General features: G+C 38.3%; 3 protein-coding genes across 8 annotated transcripts; all 3 read right to left on the bottom strand.

Annotated features, from left to right (window-relative positions):
- Window positions 1-11,897: 11,897 nt before the first annotated feature.
- On the bottom strand, window positions 11,898-13,755 carry LOC135622734 (serine/threonine-protein kinase OXI1-like). The gene is made up of 2 exons (XM_065124839.1): window positions 13,172-13,755; window positions 11,898-13,082 (listed from the first exon to the last, which is right to left on the bottom strand). Exons 1-2 carry the CDS (start codon window positions 13,564-13,566, stop codon window positions 12,179-12,181), a joined length of 1,299 nt encoding a protein of 432 aa, XP_064980911.1. The 5' UTR covers window positions 13,567-13,755; the 3' UTR covers window positions 11,898-12,178.
- A 1,323-nt stretch (window positions 13,756-15,078) lies between these two features.
- LOC135622733 (zinc finger AN1 domain-containing stress-associated protein 15-like) lies at window positions 15,079-17,700 on the bottom strand. 6 transcript variants are annotated; one of them, XR_010491154.1, is made up of 3 exons: window positions 16,639-17,700; window positions 15,488-16,408; window positions 15,079-15,370 (listed from the first exon to the last, which is right to left on the bottom strand). XR_010491154.1 is itself a non-coding variant. In XM_065124836.1 (3 exons), the coding sequence occupies exon 1, from the start codon at window positions 17,099-17,101 to the stop codon at window positions 16,640-16,642; it is 462 nt and encodes a 153-aa protein (XP_064980908.1). In that variant the 5' UTR covers window positions 17,102-17,700; the 3' UTR covers window positions 15,079-15,671; window positions 16,364-16,408; window position 16,639. The 6 variants fall into 6 exon arrangements, 5 of the variants coding, with proteins under 5 accessions (XP_064980908.1, XP_064980909.1, XP_064980905.1 ...); XM_065124836.1 differs by having other exon boundaries at window positions 15,079-15,671; window positions 16,364-16,408; XM_065124837.1 differs by having other exon boundaries at window positions 16,364-16,408.
- Window positions 17,701-18,906: 1,206 nt separating this feature from the next.
- LOC135622732 (proteasome subunit beta type-5-B-like) lies at window positions 18,907-22,298 on the bottom strand. Its single transcript, XM_065124832.1, has 7 exons — window positions 22,076-22,298; window positions 21,862-21,991; window positions 20,095-20,201; window positions 19,795-19,929; window positions 19,616-19,719; window positions 19,406-19,506; window positions 18,907-19,191 (listed from the first exon to the last, which is right to left on the bottom strand). The coding sequence occupies exons 1-7, from the start codon at window positions 22,190-22,192 to the stop codon at window positions 19,064-19,066; spliced, it is 822 nt and encodes a 273-aa protein (XP_064980904.1). The 5' UTR covers window positions 22,193-22,298; the 3' UTR covers window positions 18,907-19,063.
- Between the last annotated feature and the right edge of the window lie 655 nt (window positions 22,299-22,953).

Raw genomic sequence — 22,953 nt, 5'->3', positions numbered from 1 at the left:
TCATTATCTAAGGTGGTAGCAAGAAAGCTCAGATCATTAAGCAGCAGACAACAGTTGATGTGCTGGAAGAGATGGTCAAAGGAGAGTGGGGCCATTCGAAGCCCTAGGAAATGGCTTCCGCCTTCAGCCTAGGAGAAATCGGCGGGGTGCCCGTGTCTCCTTGTTATCAAGACGTGAACATTTCCATGCACGAAGGACGAGACTCACCGCACCGAAGAGAGGAGCGCAGTGCTGGATTCAAAACAATGATAAAAGAATCACTCACCGTCACATCAATCCATTCTCTCTCTCTCTCTCACATTCCTCGGTCCCTCAGTAGCCATTTACATCGTAGGCTTCGTTCCACCTCAGGTTAGGGTTAGCAGGTCGCAGTCTTCGTGTTGGGTTGGACCCGGTTTTCACGATATAGTGCTCTTTCAGCACATCACAGTCGAGAGAGAGAGAGAGAGAGAGAGAGAGAGAGAGGATTGGGATTAGATTAAGGGAGGTCTGTCTGGGATTTGTCTCACATAGACCACTCTCATTTTCCAAATGGAATCCCGCTAAATCATAGGAATGCTAACTTGGAGTAGTTTAATCCATTACTTCCAAAAGACTTAATACCATGATATCTGCATAAGCATGAGTTTAGTAACAGTGATTGGGATGCAGGCCTTTTGACCAGGAAGACTTTCGTGAGGCTGCATGGGGAGAAGAGAAGGAGGTGGGGAGGCCGGCGAGGAGACTCCGATGAAATGGAATGAACCCGATCGATCCATGATGTGGGGGAGATGAAGCACGCATGCCTCGAATCCATGGGCCAAAGTTGATCCTCCTGCACACGTGTGCATGTATCATTCATTCCTCGAGGAGTGCACTCCATATATTATATGGAGTTGGGGAAGAAGAGTGGTGCAAAACTCTGATGCCACATGCTTCTTTCTATGTAACCCTTCCTGCAACAATTATGATCTCTCACATGGACTTGGGGCTTTTCCTTGTTAGGATGCAAAGTTATATGGTCACCGTAACGTAAAGCAATGGTAATATCTCACTGTACACTCGTGTATGAATCCAAACCATGTACTCACTTCATTTACTTCACAGAAAATTGCCAACTTGTACAGTCTCTCCCCTAAGATCTGATGCTACGTGAACACAGAGAGAGAGAGAGAGAGTATTAGGACGCGGTGGATCGATCGACCGATGCAAAGTGCTAATGAAAGAAGAATATGGACTAAGGGGGAAAGGATCCTTAACGATAATAAACATTGTATCCTATATATAGGTTCATTATCGATCTTAGAAACCTGACAAGAATGAGGAGAGTAGATATATAGGCTTTTGCACACAAATCTATTTGTCATCAGAGATAAGAATATTATGGTTCAACACACACACACACACACACACACTCTCTCTCTGTACTACCTCTTTGGTTTATAGGCTATATGTTGCTATCAGTGGCCGAGAAGAAGGCATGGAGGTTTGTTGTACTAGAAAAGTAGCTATTGGCTTAGAGCTCCAGAATTGTTGTCACAACTAAGATGGCTATTGGATTAGAGTTCAGATTACTGCACCCCATGGTGCCTATTTGCTATAACTATAGTTAAGTTAGCATGGGAAATAATTAAGATGAATCTTTACCACCCTATGACCTTAGGGTTTAAATCGTTAAAGAATTGAGGTCCAACAAATCTTTAGATCATCTTCGAACTGTTAAGAGCATAACTTTACATTGTTGTCGTCATCCTATTTTAGTCATGCATTTTGTATGTGTTGCGGAACGTATATTAATTATCGATGTATATTTTTGATTTCATTGGAAAATATATAAATCGAGCGTAATCCTATGATCCGTACTATTAAATATAATCTCTTTTAAGTATGGTAGAAGATCCAAGATCATTTAAAAACATCATCTCTAGAGTACTACTTATTGAGTGTGAAATTGAATCAATGACTATGGATTGACAACCAAATTTAACATCAACAAACTCAAATAGCTCAGGACATATTTTGCAAAATATAGTAAATGTTCATATCATATTCATGTTTTTGTAAAATGAATGTTTGGTAGGGATAAAAGAGCAAAATCTTAAATTTGCATGAGATAGATAGGTATAGATCGATAGATAGATAGAGAGAGAGAGAGAGAGAGTGAGGAGTGTCCTCTACTAATGGTCAAATGGAATCCTTGGGTGGTCTTTGCACAAAGATGGTGCAATTAGAAAGATGGCCCTAACACTAAAAAAGGGGAAAAGGGTGGTGTACAAAGAATCGTATAAAATGAAAAGAAGTTTCATGTCATGTCCCAAAACACTTTGTAGTTTCTCCACACAAACAATCACATCAATCCTCTCCCCTTGTTTATTATATTAGGGTTTCTTTCTCATGGGAGAACGACGACTGCCTATAGTCTTCAACCTCGCATGTTCTTGATCCCGTTTGACCCGGCCATGGCACGTGGGATGGAAGCTTTTCACGCCCGCATTGCCGAATGGTGATGCTTAGGACAATGCTTCACATCGTTGAACGCTTCTCCATCTTCTCTTCCTTTATTCCTCGTTCAATGTTGGAAGCATAATGCTTCTTTGTGTGGGTTTCAATCGGATGCGAATGTGTTTCTTGCGATCATATTTACGTAAATTGAATGATGAATATACATTCGAATGTGTTTCTTGCGATCGTATTTATTCTTGTGATCATATTTATGTAATTTGAATATTTTATGATCAATTTAGAGCAAAATGAATTAAACAATAAAAAGAGACAAACATAATGCATGTGATCAAATTTATGTAATTGTTCAGGTCGCAAAGAATTAACCTTAGCATTATACGTAATAAGGATCGCCAATAAAATAAAATAATTAATTAAAAATAGTAAGACTATTGTGAAAAATAAAAGAAATAAGTGAAAAACCACTTAATATATAAAAAAATTATCAAATAATAACAATTTAAGATTAACTAACTAAGTGAAATAAGTTGAAACAATAACATTTTGAGGGTACCTAACATTTTAAGGAAGTTGAAATAAGTTCAACAAAAATGAAAATAAAAGAGTCCATTGAAACAAGAAAAAGAGCGAAAATAAAAGATTTTAGCTTTTATTCTTTACCAAGAATTATTGAATATCAATAACATATTATGCAAAATCTTTATTTTTTGGAGCGAGTTGAAGGAGTGGGCATTATCGACGGAGAGGAAGCAAGAAATTAGGGTTTATCAGGACCGATGTTACGAGCTTTTGAAATAATACAATGGGATCATTATCAAATTGAGAATGTCGAGTGTGACGATAAAGAAGAAGATTCCTTAGCTCATTATTTTGTGCGGAGTGAGATAATAAGTAGTTATGGGCCTCTAAATTGATTTGTTAGTGGGCCCAATACTATTATGCTTAACCCTTGAAAGAGAAAAAAAAAAGTAGTGCATGCAAAAAAATTCCTCATTTGTGTTTCTATTTTTTTATTTGCTCTTATAGTACAAAAAATATATTATTTTTTTTCTTCTCAAAAACAATGTATTATTATTCAAAAATAATGTAACTAAGTTAGAACACAAACTTTGAACGGAAGAACAAAGATAACATCACACCGATTATATTTTATCTTTATCGGAGACATCAAAAAAACACATACAGAGACTAATCGGTGCAACAAATCCACCATTTGGTGACCCCCAACCCAAATTTGGTCTCACGATTTCCACATGAGAGGAACGCACGATGAACAATGTTAGCTTCTACTCATCAAGTTTCCTTGATACGAAGAACATCATTAATTGTAACAGTACGAACTAAAATATATATCTATATTTTTTAGATATTATTAGGATAGATATGCAATCATAAAGCAAAAAAATCAATGTGTTTTCATTTCCATAACATCGTCATTGTCATTGTGACATTACACGATACTTTTGATTCGGAATCTTCGGAGGAAGTGACATTTGGGCATTTCATGTAACGGTTATTATTAAATATCTTATTTAATAATAACGTAATCGTTCTTATTAAGATTCATAATTTATTATCATGAATTTCTTCATTTATTATGGTTTAAATGATTTCAGTTTCTTATTCTTTATGCATAAAACCGTTATTATTAAATTAAATATTTAATATCATTAAGTTCTTCATTATGGTCCAAACGTTATAAATTTGAATTAATTCTTGAACGTTATGAGTTGGTGATGATAAATGTTCTTGATGGGAGAACATCTATATATACATGAGGATTTTGGTCCATTGACTCAATCATCTCTTTGAAGCGAAAGGCTTTCCTACACCATCTAAAGCGAGAGTTCTGAGCCGAGAAGAACCAAAGTTCAAGAAGAAACCTCTGCAGAAATTCTTGGCGACAATGGTTGGAGGTACGTTATTTCGTTTCCGCATTAGTTTATTGTGTTTCTATTATAATGATTTAGAGACACAAGTTGGTTTCAGTGATTTCTTACATTTGGTATCAGAGCCGAATGACCTCTGCCTTGATATGAAATTTTTTTTCATTTTTATGCCATGAAAATGATTTGATTTTGATTTCTTCTTGGAAACTTGTTGATATATTTTGTTGAAAATCATGAGGAAATATCATTTTCAACATTTTTAGTCGGTAAAATGCTCATATTATGTATGCATATTTAGTTATATTAAATTATGTTTATGAGCAAATTTTTTATGTTTAAAATGTCTAGTGATCCATATAATCTTAATTAATTAAGAATTAGCCACAGCATCCTTAATTAATTAAAATTATATATAAAGTTAAAATAAGGATCACATAAGTAATTAGACATCATATTGTGATTGATTATATTTTGTATAATAATTGTTATCCCACATGATCTTTTATTATATTTAATATAATTAATCAGGATAAAATATCAGATTATTTTCATAATTTACCCACAGGGATTATGAATTGGAATATAATTTGATAGTTTTATCATAAAGACCTTATGAATCTATTTGAATTAAGAATTTAGCCCACATGCAATTTTTATGTCATGAGATTCATATTTTTGGCATGTTTCACATTGGTAAAACATGTAATTTAGTCTATTAAGCTTCAAATTTTGACATAAGCATGTTTTATTTTATGCAGTTTCTCAAACTGTTAATTTCTTTGATATTCGATGTGATATTCCCGAACTTAGTGGTGATAACTATAAGATATGGAAGGAGAGGGTTCTCCTCCATTTAGGGTGGATGGATATTGATTATGTTATTAGAAAAGACGAACCACCTATAGTCACTGATACCAGCACTCTAACTGAGATCGCGTTATATGAGCGATGGGAGCGATCCAATCGGCTCAGCGTGATGTTTATCAAAACTAAGATAACTGCTGGCATACGTGGTTCTGTTGACCAGCATGAAAATGTCCGAGATTTGCTAAAGGCTATCGATGAACAATTCATCACTTCGGATAAGGCACTAGCAAGTACCCTTATAATGAAATTTTCATCCCTTAGACTCACCAACATAAAGGGTGTGCGTGAGCACATAATGCAAATGCGAGATATTACGGCTCAACTTAAGAAACTTGAGGTTAATATGTCAGAATCCTTCCTGGTGCACTATATTCTGAACACCCTTCCACCTCAATATAGCCCTTTTAAAATTTCATACAATACACATAAGGACAAATGATCAATTAATGAATTAATGACCATGTGTGTTCAAGAAGAAGAGAGGCTAGTAATGGAATTGGGTGAGAGTGCATTGATGGTAACCACTCGAGGGAAGAACAAAACTGACAAACATCAAGCTAATCAAAAAGCTTATCAGCAGGGAAAAGGTAAAATACCACCCCAAGCTGATATCAAGAAAGAAGCAATGTGTTTCTTTTGTAAAAGAAAGGGACACATGAAGAAGGAATGTACGAAATTCCAACAATGGCTTGAAAAGAAAGGTAAACCAACCTCATATGTATGTTATGAATCTAATATGGTCAATGTTAATATTAACACCTGGTGGATTGACTCTGGATTAACAATCCATATTGCAAACTCTTTGTAGGGTATGCAAAATCTAAGGAAGCCAGTGGGAAGTGAGCAAAGCATCTTATCAGGAAATAAGATGGGCTCACATGTGGAAGCAATTGGAACATGCATTTTAACTTTAAGTAGTGGTTTTGTTTTAAAATTGGAAAGAACCTTTTATGTACCAAGTTTCTCACGAAACTTAATTTCTGTTTCCAGACTCGTACCATTTGGATATTCCTTTAATTTTAAAGACACATCATTTCGTTTATTATATAAATCTGATTGTGTTGGGAATGGTATTTTGTCTGACGGTCTTTACCGTATTTTATTACAAAATGATAATACTCAAGGTTCAATGCATGTTCACGCTGGCATTAAGAGGTGTAATATTAATGAGGACTCCTCTATATTATGGCATCGGAGATTAGGACATATCTCCATAGAGAGAATTAAAAGATTAGTTAAAGATGGGGTACTTAGTACTCTTGATTTTACTAATTTTAAGACTTGTGTGGACTGTATTAAAGGAAAACAGACCAATAAATCCAAAAAGGGTGCTAATAGGAGTTCAGACTCATTAGAAATAATTCATACTGATATATGTTATCCACACATGGACATACATGATCAGAAATACTTCATCTCCTTTATAGATGATTACTCACGATATATGTATATATATTTGCTTCATAATAAAAATGAAGCATTGGATGCCTTCAAAGTCTTTAAGGCTGAAGTTGAGAACCAATGTGGTAAGCAAATTAAAATTGTGAGATCAGATAGGGGTGGAGAATATTATGGTAGATATACTGAAAATGGACAAGCACCTGGTCCTTTTGCTAAGTTTCTTCAAGAACATGGGATTATTGCCCAATACACTATGCCTGGTTCTCCAGACCAGAATGGTGTTGCAGAAAGAAGAAACCGAACATTATTGGACATGGTGCGGAGTATGCTTAGCAACTCCAATCTTCCTAAATTCTTGTGGACTGAAGCATTAAAAACGGCTGTGTATATATTAAACCGAGTTCCAACCAAGGCTGTCCAAAAGACACCATTTGAACTATGGAAAGGTTGGAAACCGAGTTTGCGACATATGCGCATTTGGGGATGTCCGTCTGAAGTTAGGATATATAATCCACAAGAGAAGAAACTGGACCCGAGGACTATTAGTGGGTATTTCATTGGATATGCCGAAAAGTCCAAAGGTTACAGGTTCTATTGTCCATCTCACACAACTAGGATTGTGGAATCAAGAAATGCTAAATTTCTTGAGGATGATGTGATTAGTGGGAGCGATCATTTCAGGAACATAGTTTCCGCACATGATCATATAGAATCTCAACCTTCCACATCAAATGATAGATTGGTTATAGTTCATAGCACTCCTCAAGTACAAACTAGTGCTGAACAACCAATCATTAAAATTCCACAAGTTGTTGATAGTATTCTAATAGATCAAGCAGTTCAGGAATTACAACAAGCTCCTGAACAACTAGTTGAACCACAAGTTCCTCAAGGAACCATTGGTACAACATTAAGAAGATCTACTAGAAATAAAAGATCAGCAATTCCTAGTGATTATGTTGTATATCTACAAGAATCTGACTATAATATTGGAGCCAAAAATGATCCTGAAACATTTTCAAGCCATGAGTTGCAAAAAGTCAAATTTGTGGCATGATGCTATGAAAGAAGAGATGAATTCCATGATGAGCAATGAAGTCTGGGATCTTGTAGAGTTGCCTAATGAAGCAAAGGCCATTGGTTGCAAATGGATCTTTAAAACTAAGAAAGATTCATTAGGCAACATTGATAGATACAAGGCAAGACTTGTTGCAAAGGGATTTACTCAAAAAGAGGGAATCGATTATACGGAGACATTTTCTCCTGTATCTAAGAAAGATTCTCTACGTATTATTTTAGCATTAGTTGCTCATTTTGACCTTGAGTTGCAACAAATGGATGTGAAAACAGCATTTCTTAATGGAGATCTAGAGGAAGAGGTTTATATGAAACAACCTGAAGGTTTCTCCTCTAGTGTTGGTGAGCACTTGGTTTGCAAGCTTAGGAAGTCTATATACGGCTTAAAACAAGCCTCCCGCCAATGGTATTTTAAATTTCATGAAGTGATTTCTTCATTCGGATTTGTTGAAAATCTCATGGATCAATGCATATACCAAAAGATTAGTGGGAGTAAAATATGTTTCCTTGTTTTATACGTAGATGATATTTTGCTTACAACCAATGATAAGGATTTGCTGCATGAGGTGAAACAATTCCTTTCTAAAAATTTTGACATGAAGGATATGGGTGAAACATCTTGTGTCATTGGCGTTAAGATCCATAGAGATAGACCTCGAGGTATTTTAGGTCTATCACAAGAAACCTATATCAATAAACTTTTAGAAAGATTTCGGATGAAAGATTGTTCACCAAGTGTTGCTCCCATTGTGAAAGGTGATAGGTTCAATTTGAACCAATGCCCAAAGAACAATTTTGAAAGGGAATCAATGAAAAACATCCCATATGCTTCTGTCGTAGGAAGCCTTATGTATGCTCAGGTCTGTACTAGACCTGATATTGCATTTATTGTGGGGATGCTAGGTCGATATCAGAGTAATCCAGGTATGAACCACTGGAGAGCTGCAAAGAAAGTGATGAGGTATCTACAAGGAACCAAAGATTACATGCTTATGTATAGACATACAAACAATCTGGATGTGATTGGTTACTCAGATTCAGACTTCGCCGGTTGTGTTGATTCTCGTAAATCAACATCAGGATATATTTTTATGATGGCCGATGGAGCTATTTCTTGGAGAAGCGCTAAGCAGACCTTGACTGCTACTTCTATCATGGAAGCTGAGTTTGTCTCCTACTTTGAGGCTACTTCACATGGTGTATGGCCTAAGAGTTTCATTTCTGGGCTTAGAATCATTGATTCAATTTCTAAGCCATTAAGAATTTTCTGTGACAATTTAGCTGCTGTCTTTATGACTAAAAACAATAAAAGTGGAAGTCGAAGTAAACACATCGACATTAAGTATTTAGCCATAAGAGAACGTGTAAAAGAAAATAAAGTGGTCATTGAGCACATTAGCACTGAATTGATGATTGCTGATCCTTTGACTAAAGGCATGCCACCTCTAAAATTCAAGGATCATGTAAAGAAAATGGGACTTAGTTCCACTTTGTAATGATATTGAAACTCTTATATATTGTGAAATTTTCTCATTTATGTGCACATTATTTTGAGAAAATATATTGTTGTTGGACCAAGAATAAACATAAGGTTTATTCATAAAGTAATATTACCACATTAAGATTAAGAAAATAAATACATCGTGATACATAGATGATAATACTCGCTCTTAGAGGACTTATCGCTATGATTCATGTATTTATTTCTTAAGAAAGTTGTTCGAGAAAGATTAATTCAAATTATTAAGATAAACGTATGGACCAAGTGGGAGAATGTAACGGTTATTATTAAATATCTTATTTAATAATAACGTAACCGTTCTTATTAAGATTCATAATTTATTATCATGAATTTCTTCATTTATTATGGTTTAAATGATTTCAGTTTCTTATTCTTTATGCATGAAACCGTTATTATTAAATTAAATATTTAATATCATTAAGTTCTTCATTATGGTCCAAACGTTATAAATTTGAATTAATTCTTGAACGTTATGAGTTGGTGATGATAAATGTTCTTGATGGGAGAACATCTATATATACATGAGGATTTTGGTCCCTTGGCTCAATCATCTCTTTGAAGCGAAAGGCTTTCCTACACCATCTAAAGCGAGAGTTTTGAGCCGAGAAGAACCAAAGTTCAAGAAGAAACCTCTGCAGAAATTCTTGGCGACAATGGCTGGAGGTACGCTATTTCGTTTCCGCGTTAGTTTATTGTGTTTCTATTATAATGATTTAGAGACACAAGTTGGTTTCGGTGATTTCTTACCTTTCAAACACGGCTATCACTCATAGGACCTCAACAAGTGGGGGGGGGGGGTTTTGTCATGGAACATCCAACTCCAAAAAGGTTGCCTTTTTCCGAGCATTTCTTCCTCCTCCAAAGTTTAAGTTGGCGGTGTTGGTTGAAACGCGTGGAAAGATAGAGAGCTTTCCTTTTTTTTAGCCTTTTGGGCAGTAGAAGATGTGATAATCTCGTGTATGTGTTTTATTTCATTTAAGTCGTGTCTCACATGAGTCTATCACTCGAGCTAAACATTATGAGCTTTATATTTGCCAAATTAATTAAAAGAGAGAGTATATTAATTGATTTATAAGATTATATTAGTGGTGTTATTATTATTTTATATTTAAATATTTTTTGAAGAAAATGATATTTGTATATTCAATTGTCACGTACCATATGAGATGTGAGATGTGTTAGATTATGTGATTCTATTTAATTAGATAAGATATATTATAAATATAATTTGATTCTGTTTATTGACCAATAAAAAAAAAGTTCATATTATAATACAATTTCTTAGGAGATGCTTTTGGGATGAGGAACTCTCATAATAACTTATTTTAGATCATTTGTTCTCGTTTATAAATAGACATACCTCTAGGAGCTAAAGAGACGTATCTTAATATAATTGAGAGATTAAAATTTTTCTCTCAATCTCCCTAATTTATCAATCTAAGTGATCCTGTAATAGGATAGAAAAATAGGAGAAGTAGTGTCTAGTTCATCTTGTAAATCAGATAAAGTTTATTATTCTAAATAATAATAAAAAGTATGCATTAAAGTATTGTTATATCTAATTTTATTTTATTTCAATCTAGATATAAATTTTTTTTCACAGATATTACAGATAGTATGATTACAAATTTTATACTAACAAGATTATCTTTCATATTCAAATAATATCTAATGTTAAAATATAACTATCCGTGAACGATCACATATTTTTAATTATAGAAAACCTCGTTCGATGATTTGATGAAACACTCGATATAAGTTATTACCCTTTAATAATTTTTTTAGGTCGTGTATGCCTTTATCATTTTTATGACAAATCTAATATTAATCAGGATTAATAAATTAAATGTCTCTTTTAGTTAGATTTTTACGGGAACAATTTGACAAAAGCAATTTACACGGTATGATCAGATGCTAAACATATAAAAGCATTCAGGAAAAGGAGAAGCGAAGGTGGAGAAAGCTGATGACTCCCCAGCCATCACCCGTCTTTGCCGCCTCTTCAATGCTAATTCGAGGAGACGATGGGACGATGTGCCCATTACCCATCCGCCATTGCCTGCTGCTTCTCCCCAACAGAAGCCTTCAATGGCTTCCATCAAAGCTAGCCGATCACGTGCTGTTGCTCCAACGCTTATTTCTACGGCGTAACAAAGGTCATGTGATTTGGTCCTTTGGCTGCAATCACTGATGCATCCATCCATCCATCGAGCTTTAATTTATTACCCAAATGACCTATTTCTTGGTCATGTTTAGAGTCAAATTGTATATGATACAAAGAAAAAACAATAATTATTATAGGAGTAATCTTCATGATAACGTACAACAACAATAATAATTTATGATGTTTGGTTGATTATTTAGGATCGAGCTGTCAAAATATTCGAATTCAGATTGAATATAAAGGATGAAAAAGATGAGAGAAGAACATATGTGGCATCAGAAAGGACTAAAAATATTAATTGTATCATTTACATTACTTATAATAAAAAAAGTATGATTTTTCTAATCTCTTACCACTCTTTGTATGAATCGATTTCGATACGACGGCACACAAAATCAAAAGATCTGGCATCTAATTCTAAACCGGTCCGGGAATCCGATTCAACGTTTCAGCCACCACAAGCGATTCTTTTTCTCGTAAAGAAACACACAATCTTGCTTTTTATGAGCATTTTATATTCACCAAAAAGAGCAAATAAAAGAAAGATTACCGCAATTAACGGATAATAATAAATAGATAGTTTCTTTGATTTTTTACATCGAATTTTGATCTCAGTTATAAAACCATTAGTCCTTCCTTCTGTGCTGTACGAAAACCGCCACCCTCCCGGTGACTGAAGTGACGACTGTCGGTAGAACACCACTGTGGCACGACGGCCGCCTTTTGGTGCCTCCGGCAGTGATTTGAATAATGTTTCAAATAATAATAATAATATAATTATTTATAAAAATAATAATGAATCAGAAAGAAAAAATATTAGAAGACTGAAAAATCGTCGGCGGTGGGGGAAACGGTTACGCCTTCCGCCCCGTTCCCGCTGGCCGTCTTCGCCTCCGCCGCCTCCTTGGCAGCGGAAACCTCGTCCACGGTCCTCTCCACGTCGAGCCCCTCGGAGCCGGCGTCGCCCGACTCCCAGTGATCCGGCAGCGGCGTCGGGATGAAGGGCGGCCGCGACACCTGGATCACCTGCTCCCAGACCACCCCACGGAAGAACTCGTGCGCCTTGATGCCCTCGCCTGTGATGCGACGTTCGGGGTCCTTCTCGAGGAGTCTCCGGATGAGGTCGCGCAGCGGCGTGGGATCTCCGGCGAGCTCCGGCTCCTTGGTCAGGATCCGGTAGAAGGTCTCCTTCCGGTTCTGCCCCCGGAACGGCGTCCGCCCGTAGAGCATCTCGTAGAGAACCACCCCCAGACCCCACCAGTCCACCGCGAAGTCGTGGCCTCTGCCCTCGATGATCTCCGGGGCAACGTACTCCTCCGTGCCCACGAACGAGTTCGATTTCCCGCTCGACGACCACGTCGACGCCGAAGGTGGTTTCGGGGCGGGAGGAGCTTCGACGGTCTCCGGAGACACGCCGGCGTTGAAGGAGAAGCAGCCGGTGAGGCGCGGGGACTTCTTTCCTTTGATCTTGGTGTTCTTCTTCTTCTTCATGCCGGTGCCTGGCGGCATGGATTCGATGCGGCGGACGGCGGTGGGTGGTGACGACTTGAGTGGTTGTTCCGGCAGCGGCTTGGAGGAGAGTTTAGCGGAGAGATCGAAGTCGACGAGCATGAGGTGGCCGCTGTCCTGGATCAGGACATTCTCGGGCTTCAGGTCTCGGTAGACGATCCCCAGCCCGTGGAGGTACTCCAGCGCCAGCACCAACTCGGCGGCGTAGAAGCTGCAGAGGCGATCACACCAAATACGGATCAGACCGACACGAATGGGAACCATGGTGTTTGAGGAAGAGGGCGGCGGAGAGATACGCACCGAATGACATCGTCGGAGAACATCTTCTCGCTCTGGCGGCGGCGGAGGGAGGCGAGGTCGCCGCCGGAGCATCTGTCGATTGCGAAGCCGACGATCCTGTCAGTGGAGACGACGCCACGGAGGGAGGGGAGCAACGGGTGGCGGAGGGCGAGGAGGACGTCGCGCTCGAGCCAGACCCGGCGGTAGGCGTCGCCGCTAGAGGCCTTGCGCTCGATCGAGGAGCGAGAGACTGTCTTGAGGGCGAGGGCCTCCTCGCCGGACGAGGCGGCGGCGCGGACGAGGAAGACGACGCCCTTGGCGCCGCGGCCGAGGACCGAGAGGGCCTTTAGATCACGGAGGTCTAACGACACTGGCTGCGGCGGCGGCGGCGGCGGCTGAAATAGCGGTTGCGCCATCGTCGACGTCGGAGGAGGAGGTTTGAGAGGTAGGGCGACCAACGCGAAGGGGTGAAGGAAGGGGAACGTGGTATATGAAGAGGCGCCGTTTCTTGGCGAGGAAGGAAGGATTCGCCTACTCGTTGGGAACCAACGAAGACGACGAGAAAATTCCCATACACCCCCTTTTCTCCCGTCACACTCTCCGCTTCATATTACCAACAAAAATAACGGAAAACAAAATCCAAAACTGAAATCAAAACTGAAACCAAAACCGAAACAATTCCTCACTCGGACTCGTTCTTTTGCTCCGACCGAATCACCCCTCGATACCTCACGGGTGACGTCACCTCTCGGCTCCAAATTGCACTGCCTGTTATATATATATATATATATATATATATGTGAGATGATTTAGTGTGCATGTGGTCAAACTTTGGAAAGTATTCACAAACGAGAAAGTTGACTATGTGGTTGAATCATTCAAAACATGATTCCAGAAGGTCACGAGAAGAAATAACGCGTGGGCGACTCGGGCGGTGTCAAAATGTGAGGCGACATTAATATGAGAGAGAGATCGAGACGTATTTTGTTGACATTAGATTTGAACAATATAGATAAAGAATCTATTCATCATATTATTATTAATGACCAAGAAAAAGAAACGAGATTTACTATGCCATTAACTTTAACGAGTCTAAGAGAACAGTCAAAAAGCAAAAAGGAGAGGGTGGAAATTGAGCTCTCACCTGTTCAAGCGCATGGAGTCCACCTCGTTTCTTTTTCTTGGTCCATTAACTTATACGGATGTTTTCACAAGCAGACGAGCTTGCAGGTGTCATGTCACGTGTCTTTCGTGAAGGCAAAAAGAAAGATATATTCGAATTATGTTTTTGCCTTGCCGAGTTATATATTTTCAGCTTCATTTTCTTTGATTTTTAGTTTTTAACATATAAGTAATTTAGTCACCTTTTATAAATCATAAACGAACGATCCTCATATGTTCGATATAGTCAGTCCTAATCAAATATTTACCAAGTTTAATTTATTAAAAATATTTTTTTAATTATATAATCAACTAATAAAAAAGTTTTCTCCTATAATTACATATTATTCACCTATAATTAATTATTTTTAACATCTTAATTTTCTATACTTTAAATGATTACATTGAGATCCCTAATCTCGTTTCTTCTCATTCTACTATAAAAATATTATATAATTTATTATTAAATATATATTAATTTTATTTAATTTTGACTTATTACTCAACACGTACAGTATTTCACTTTCGTAAATATAAGGATCTCAATATAATTTTTAAAAATATAAAAATTAAAATATTAAAAATAACTAAATACATAAGATAATCGATAATTAACCCTGCACAGGATGTAAATATAGATGCAGACCACAGCTAAGACTTCTAAATCGCCACCACTTTTATGTAGGGTTCTTATAGAATACACTAATATGTAGATAGGCATACTGGAGGCAGGAAATAGTGTCCACTCCAAAAGGCACCAGAGTGGGTTGATAGAAGATGAAAGTTGTACCAAATTCATTTACTTAGTCCATCCATAGACATTTAAACTCAAGCCCATCTGGTCCCTGTGGCACTGAACAATCTGCTTAAATGAGAAGCCTCCGAATTGGACTGTGTTGTTGACAAGGGGGCAAAACGCTGCAAGTGCAACAATGTCTTGAGGCACCCTTGCAGAAGCATGCTTTCAGAAAAGCTAGTGTTTGTGGCATCAGAAAGCTTGAGCCCACTTGCATGTCATTTCCAGGTCGGCTTTCCACAAGCTGTAATGGCTACCTAACCCTACATTGCACATAAATGAATCAGATTGGCATGTCTTTAAAGTTAAGGAGTCTGCTCATGCTCCATGAAAGAGGAGGCAGGAAAAGTCATAGCAGTATTTCGAGTCAGTGCCATCACCTATTAGCTTGACAATGACAAAGCATCTACAGAAGAAATTGAACATGGCCATATGATCATCCAGAGATTTGCTATTCCGAAGCTGCGGAGATATTTGATCTTAAAGGACAAGCTTTGGTGTCATGGTAAAGTTGCTTGTTTACGACTCGATGACCAGGGTTCGAGTATCAGATACAAGACCTGCCTACTTGCAAGAATAAGATGACGTTCATCGACCCTTCGTAAGCAATGTATCAAAGAAAGCTTCCTATATTTCGTATAACTCATGTAGAAACTACAGCACATGTAGAACCCAATTTGGTGAACTATTCTGAAGGAGAATTTTCATGCGTGAAATGTCGACAGAGTGATATATTGTTTTACTAAAAGAGAAAGATGACAAGAGAAAAATTCGTCAACCACTTACTTGATAAGTATCGACAATATAAGAATGGCACATGGAAGAGGAACTACCTATCCGATTGGTTCTTTCTGAAAGCTAATCATGCAAAGTTAGGTCTAATGACGACAACCAAAGGAAAGCGGCGATAGCCACGAACACCAAAAGAAAAATAAGACTCGTGTTCCACGTGCTTTCCTTAATATCCACTACAATATTAATCGTTTTCAGATCATGACTTTAACTGAATTCTTTTAGTTAGTACTCGAGATGATCTACATTATAGAGAATTGGCTTCAGACATGCTGCATTATTTCATAACATACAGATAATCCGAAGCCGCATATTATAGAGAAGGAATTTATTGCAAGATGAATGTTCATCTTTACCAACTAAGGCTACTCTTTTTCTCTGTTCGTCGATAACGAAAAGCTTAACAATGCAAGTTTACCTCAGTGACAAAAGAAATGAATCAACACCAAATTCAGATTCCATACCATTGAACATCTGGAGAAAACTTCTGATTCCAACCAGTAGAAGAACTGACACAGACAAAATCTATACTTCACCTGTTTATGTTGATGTTGCTGATAATGAAACACCATAGAGATTAAAATCAAAGGTTCTATCATAAGAATAATTGGACAACCAACTTCAGATAATATGATGCATATTTAATTGTTCAATTAACAGTGTAGATCACTCAAACAAACAAGAACCAATTTACCTACGGCTCTGAGCAAGTGAGAAAAAAAAGGTGCTAGCTTTATACCTCAGATCTTGATGATCTTGGCAGCTTTGATCACAGGGTTGGCCCTGGCGATCTCCTCCCTCCCTAAGGCCTTGTAATCGAAGGAACACTCGTGGGCATCGGAGTAACGGTGGCGACCGCAGAAGAGGTCGCCGCAGCGGCATCGGAATCCGGTGAGACCCACCTTTTTCCGGCAAGTGGAGCACCTGTTACTGAATCTAACAGGAGTCGGGGATTCCTCCCCGGGCTTTGACGACTCCTCGTCGAGCTTTGTCGTGGAAGAAGCCGCGACAGTCATCGCTGGGGCCGGAGATTCCGGCCTGTGAATGGTGGATTCATCGCATGATTTCGGAAGCGCGGAGGAAGGTGGCGGCTGGGGTGATGATGATGGCGAGGAGGGTGGCGTAGCAGAACGGGTAGAAGATGATGAGGGCTTGAAGATCTCTGCTTCATCCTGGTCAAGATTACAACTTTCTCGAGCCATTCCAAAAAGGAATCCGATCCGACAACAAGAATCAACGAGCAGACAGGCAACAATTAATCTAAGCCGAACGACGATTGCAGGACTACGAATCAACACCAGAAAATTTCCCAAATCACCCAAAGCTGGAATTTTGGAGAACTCAAGGTAAAGCCTAATAGAAATAGGTTACGAGATGGATTAAGAAGCAAGAAAAGAGGGAATTCAGTCTTCGGTTGAATAAAGAGAAAACAAGAACGATGAACGGCAGGAGGAACTTGAAATCAAGCTCAAATTTTTTTCACGCGCTTCCACGGAAGCGACGGTGGAGATCCATAAAAATCGAAGAAACCGATCAAGATCGATCGGGGAGAGGAATGGCGAGGGATTTGGTAGGAACGGGGGGAAGGAGGAATGGTAAAGGTGGCAGCTTTGGGGGTGAGGAAAAAATGAGAGAATAATAAATAATTACGCCAATTATAACCAAGTCATTAGAATAAACAAATCAGCCATCTAGATGATCAATGGCAAACAATTTGAGATCGTAGAGGACACTCGGCCGTTGGTTGGATCAGCATCAAAGGGCTGTGTGCCTTTTGATGTTGTCACACCAGCAGGTCCCCTGAGATGTTGTTTATTTCTTTTCCTTTCTACCTCGTATGCGTCTGTCTGGCTCTTCGAGATGCAAAAGGCCATGATCTTAACAGACCATTGTGATCTCTCTTGAAGCCGTGCTGAGTCATGAAGACGACAGCGATACATACACAGCATGGGCAACATTCCTTTGAGAATCTCATCTCCATACGCAAAAGATATTAAGTAGTTTCAGAGAAAGATAGATTAATCACAATGGTTTCTAGATATGTTTCAGGATGATTCTACTGTAAATAAATCCTTTCCCCCATCATGATAGTCTCTGCCCCGCCCACCTTTCCAATACAAGAAATTTGGCAGGAATCTAGCTTTTCGTCGGGCAACGCGGACTTACGTACTCTCTCTATCGTGGCCGAGATGAGAAGGTTTACTGGGGAAGATGTTGTGGGGGTGCTGGCGATGCGATGGGTGCTACGATTGAGGTAGCCTGAGTGGTGCTGAATCTTCTTAGGATTTCGATGATGGGGGCTTGGTCTGGAGGTTGTCGGAGAAGCGCTGCAAGTAAGATCGAATCCTGGAGGTGAGGTTGGTCTGTTGTTGCACTTGTGCCGTCAGTCAGGGTTCATGCACCCGTTGGTTAAACCGTCATGCTTGTAGACGACGATGTTGCCCACCTTGACACAGTACAGCTCGCGATTGTCACTATATCTCTAGCAGTAAGTTGTGATACCACTATCACGTGTATAGACTCGATCTCTTCTACCTTCTTCTAGTGACTATCCTTAATTCATCTCCACACATGAAAGTTTTCTTAACAAGTATTCATAATTGCTAGCAATTACATTACAGTCGCAAGCAGACCTAAATGCCTGAATAGTGGTTTTGTTGTAGCTATTTGGACGCTTTGGTGACGGGATTCGGGATGGGATGGTAGTTTATATCAAGCAACCTATGACTGAAATAGAGAGATGAAGCAACGTCTAATGAAAAGAACTTCTACAGACAAAGACATCATATGGAGAAGATTAGGCCGGTCGATCAAATTCAACGATATGCAAACGTTAACGCCAATTTGAGAGGGCAGCAACTCAAATTAGTGAACAGCATGTAGATCAAATGCAACAACGATCAAGCATCCATCCCCGGGATTCAACACAACCTGGCGATTCATCAACATAAAATTCAGATTGATGTTTCTTCCTTTCAGTTGAAGATAACGTTTTCTCATGCTTGAATGAAAGAAAAAGACGGTGATCACGATTAAATTTAATCAGACTTCAAAGGTCCGATAAAGCTGCTTTCAACAACATGTCAAGTTTATGTATGAATTACTATTACCAGGTTCAATTTACCGCACCCAACAGGAATTTGAAAGAATCAAAGGCTGCTCTCTCAGGCTGCTGGGGCGTCGGTCATTTCCTGCTCCACAGGGGTTGGGGCCACAGGATAATACTTGTAATGAAGCTCACCCACATCATCTCCAGAAAGTTTCTTCCAACCATCAGGGCCAACATGATAAACTGTAAGAAAAGCACCACATGAGGCTAGAGATCTCTAGACAAGCAGTACCATGATTTTAATGGAAATGACCTTAGAATATGAACTGGAAGAATATGATGAAAAAGAAAAAGAAAAAGTTGATCCACTTATCAATATCATTCAGTGGAAGCAGTGGAACACTTGCAAACATAGTAAAATAGAAAAGGTCAAGTGTCTAAAAAAAAGTAGACATACCACTAGCCACTCCACCACTAGCTCCATCACGAAAAGTTGCATGGTAAATGGCTCGGCGTGCCAGTTCTGCAGCTTCCTCGACTGGCATGTCAAAACGATACCTAACAGATAGACAAATACAAGTTAATCCAGCTTAAGCAACCACAAAAGATCAAAACAAAAAGAAACAACGACGACGACGACGACAACTACTGGATAACAAATGCCTACCCACTATCAAGAACACCATAAGCATATGGACTTCCTGACCCAACTGAAAAGCGTGTTCCCTTGAGCCTTCCACCTTCACTGTCAACATAGTACAATCCAGGCCCCTAAATCAAAGAGGATTGGTCATTCAGCTGAATTGAAGATAGGGAAAAGATAAACTAACAGAAACTTAGTTATACCTTTTCATCCCATCCAGCGATCATGGTTCCTACTGAAAGGCCCATTCCACGATAAGAGTAAAGTATGTTTGCCAACAGCTTTGAAGCACCTGTGACTGAGATCCTTCTCTTGTTTGCCAGTTCATGCAGGCGGCACTGTACAGGATAAAAATGAAGACTATCAAAATATTTCACAGAAATAACCAAAATTCACTAGTAATGGACAAATAACAAGATAATTAAGGTAAAAGACCCACTTGTATAAGCATACTATCAAGTGTACACTATACACAAATATGTACGAACAAGAAACAGCTATACCTTGATCCCTAAGTTCCTGTGCCAGAATTGGCAATCTGCAGCACCTCCAGCCATTGTACCAAGCATATATGGATTGATCTCAATAATTTTCTTAACACTCTGAGAAGCTGCAGATGAAAGAGATTAAAAGGTGCAGTAAGAAAACCAAACCATTGGACAAGCAGCTTGATACTCAATTTAACTGATCATGCACTTTGAGAATGTTGATAATAAGTCAAAAAAAAAACCCAAAAGCTTATCATGATGTCTAGGAATGATCTATTTAATTAATTGATAATAAGAGTAAACATGCCCTATAAACATTAAATTGAGCAAGAGGCACATTTAGTTCCCAGAAAAATAACAGGCAAAAGCTTATCATGATGTCTAGGAATGATCTATTTTATTAATCTTTGTCACTAGAGGATACCGAAGCACGTTCCAATGCAAAAAAATTTAGCTGTTAGTAATTTTTTGGTTTACTTTGCCTTTATGATAAAGATTGCAGGTCATCCCAATCATGTAATAAACAAATTCACCAACCGACAACAGTGTGACATTCTGAACCCATAGAAACTCATTGCAAGCATGCAAGAGAAGCATGAAATCATCATATGTGAGAAGAAAGAAGAAGAGCTACCCCTGTGAAAAAAGCACATCAGTTTTGAACTCATAAATAGCTGCTAATAAGAGAAGGTTTAGCTTCAGGGGTCGAATGGTCAATTATAAATTTGTTTTTCAAAAGGACCTCTGATAGGGTCAGCTCATGCTTTGGGCTTTGAGACTAGACTCCTGAAAGTTAATATGGGCAAACTCACCAATGGTCCAATCAAGATCCACATCCCAGCAAGTTCTGTGTCACCATACTGATATTGGCCTGGTCCAAAGACCAAACTATAATCTTAAGCAGTGGCCATGAAAGTTTAAGCTTAAATTTAATGAAATTTAGCAAACACTTCTAGTTAAGCCTCAAGCTGAGAAGCATGTAGATAATTGTTTTGGATAACTTCTCTCAAGAAAATGACTGATAACAGTGCATCAACGTAGGTATACTAACTTTCATATAGCTTCATACACAATTAAATAAAGTTTTCTTTCTAATTTCTTAAGTACACCAAATTCAATTATAAAATTCTTCAAATTTTAAAAACTAAGGGCTTATATATTTTATATAAGATGATCATGGAAACAAAAACAACCACTTAAAAAAGAAAAAAGCTACTGAATGACCAGGTATAACCGCCAATACATAAGGCTGTTTATTGCAAAAGTGCCAAGCTTATCAATGGCAAAATACACACTTTGTGTTTAGTAGCACAGCTAAATGCAAATAACTACACACTTCTTCAAATAATTAACTTAAAAGGACTGCTTAAGAGGATTACAAACAATGAAGAAGTCTTTTCCTCATAAAATCCATTGACAGATAAATGTTCAATCAATCTTTCAATATAACACAGTATTCAAAATCAAATTCTGCTGATTTCTGCACAATCGCCAAGCACAGATTTTTTTTCCTTGGTAATTCTTTATCAGTGTCACAGAGGCGCACAGGAAGCAAACAAGAGCAGAATTTTAACAAAGTATCATTTTTTTAGGCTTCTCTATATAGACAAAGTACAATTTGCAGATTTCTTGTATTGCAATTTTTGTCGTCGGCCAAAAATAAGGTAGGCAACTCAAATGATTAACCGTTCCCATCTTAAGATAGCATAACCCTATACATTGCTAGAAGAACCGTAAGGAAAAATGAAAATCGTAATAGCAACCAACAAACTAAATGCTTACAGATATATCCTCCCATGCTAGCACGCGAATCGGCGGCGACAATGACGCCTTCCTTGAAGATGAAGGCGAGCGTCGTCGTCCCTTTCGCTGGCTTCACCATCTGGATCGCGTCCTTCTGAAACCCATCGAACTGAAGCCACGAGAAAAGAAACAATAAATCAATACCAATCACAAACAACCTAGAACAAAGCTCACGAAACAATAAAAAACATACGTCAGAGCAGGCCGGAAGTTGGAACGAAGGGGCCGCGAAGATGTCTTCCCCGAGACCGTCGACGGCGCCGCCGGGGATCGAAGTAAACGACTGAAGACCACTCAGATCAAGCTTCATGATTCACGAGATGCGAAGACGACGAGGGGAGATGAGTCGAGAACAAGCGAGAAGAAACCCTAGATCGAGTGACGAGTTAATAGGCGACGGGGGAAGGATGCTTGGAAGAGGGGAAAGGTGGAAGAGGACCTCCATTTATAAAGATCCGACCCGAACCGCTCGCTTCGAAAGGCGGCATGGTCGATGTGCCGAAACGGGTATACGCCCGTACAAGACTACGTTGGGCCCATGCCAAGCAAGTTTGCGTCCGATATCTCATTGAAGTGGACTCGGGTGTGGATCTAAATGGGTATATAATCCTTACAAGCATAATATAATGTAACATAGAAATATGGGCAATTTTGAGAAGAGATTGTTATTGGCAATCCTTTATCTCCTATAATCATCTTAAAAAATAAGAAAATATAATTTTTCGATTGCATTTTTATTTCTCGTAAATTATTTTTCATCTACTCCTCTTGATATTTAAATTGTATCATTTGATTATCTATCATTTTTTCATCATTTTATGTAAATAACAATAAAAGATACTTTGACGAATATATTAGGGTAAGGGTGGGAAAGATGAATCCTCATTAATGCTGAGGAATCCATATATATTCAAACTAATAACAATACCAAAATTTATAAATGATAATAATAATATTTGAAAATTTACATGCCATAATAATATTCAAACGTAAATATATCCAATATAAATATAACTAAATATGTCCAAATATAATCATGATCAAATAAATATATAAAAAATAAATCTATGT

The sequence above is a fragment of the Musa acuminata genome, chromosome BXJ2-9 (assembly GCF_036884655.1).
Source record: "Musa acuminata AAA Group cultivar baxijiao chromosome BXJ2-9, Cavendish_Baxijiao_AAA, whole genome shotgun sequence".
NCBI lineage: Eukaryota > Viridiplantae > Streptophyta > Magnoliopsida > Zingiberales > Musaceae > Musa > Musa acuminata.
This window is presented reverse-complemented; position numbering and strand designations above follow the sequence as displayed.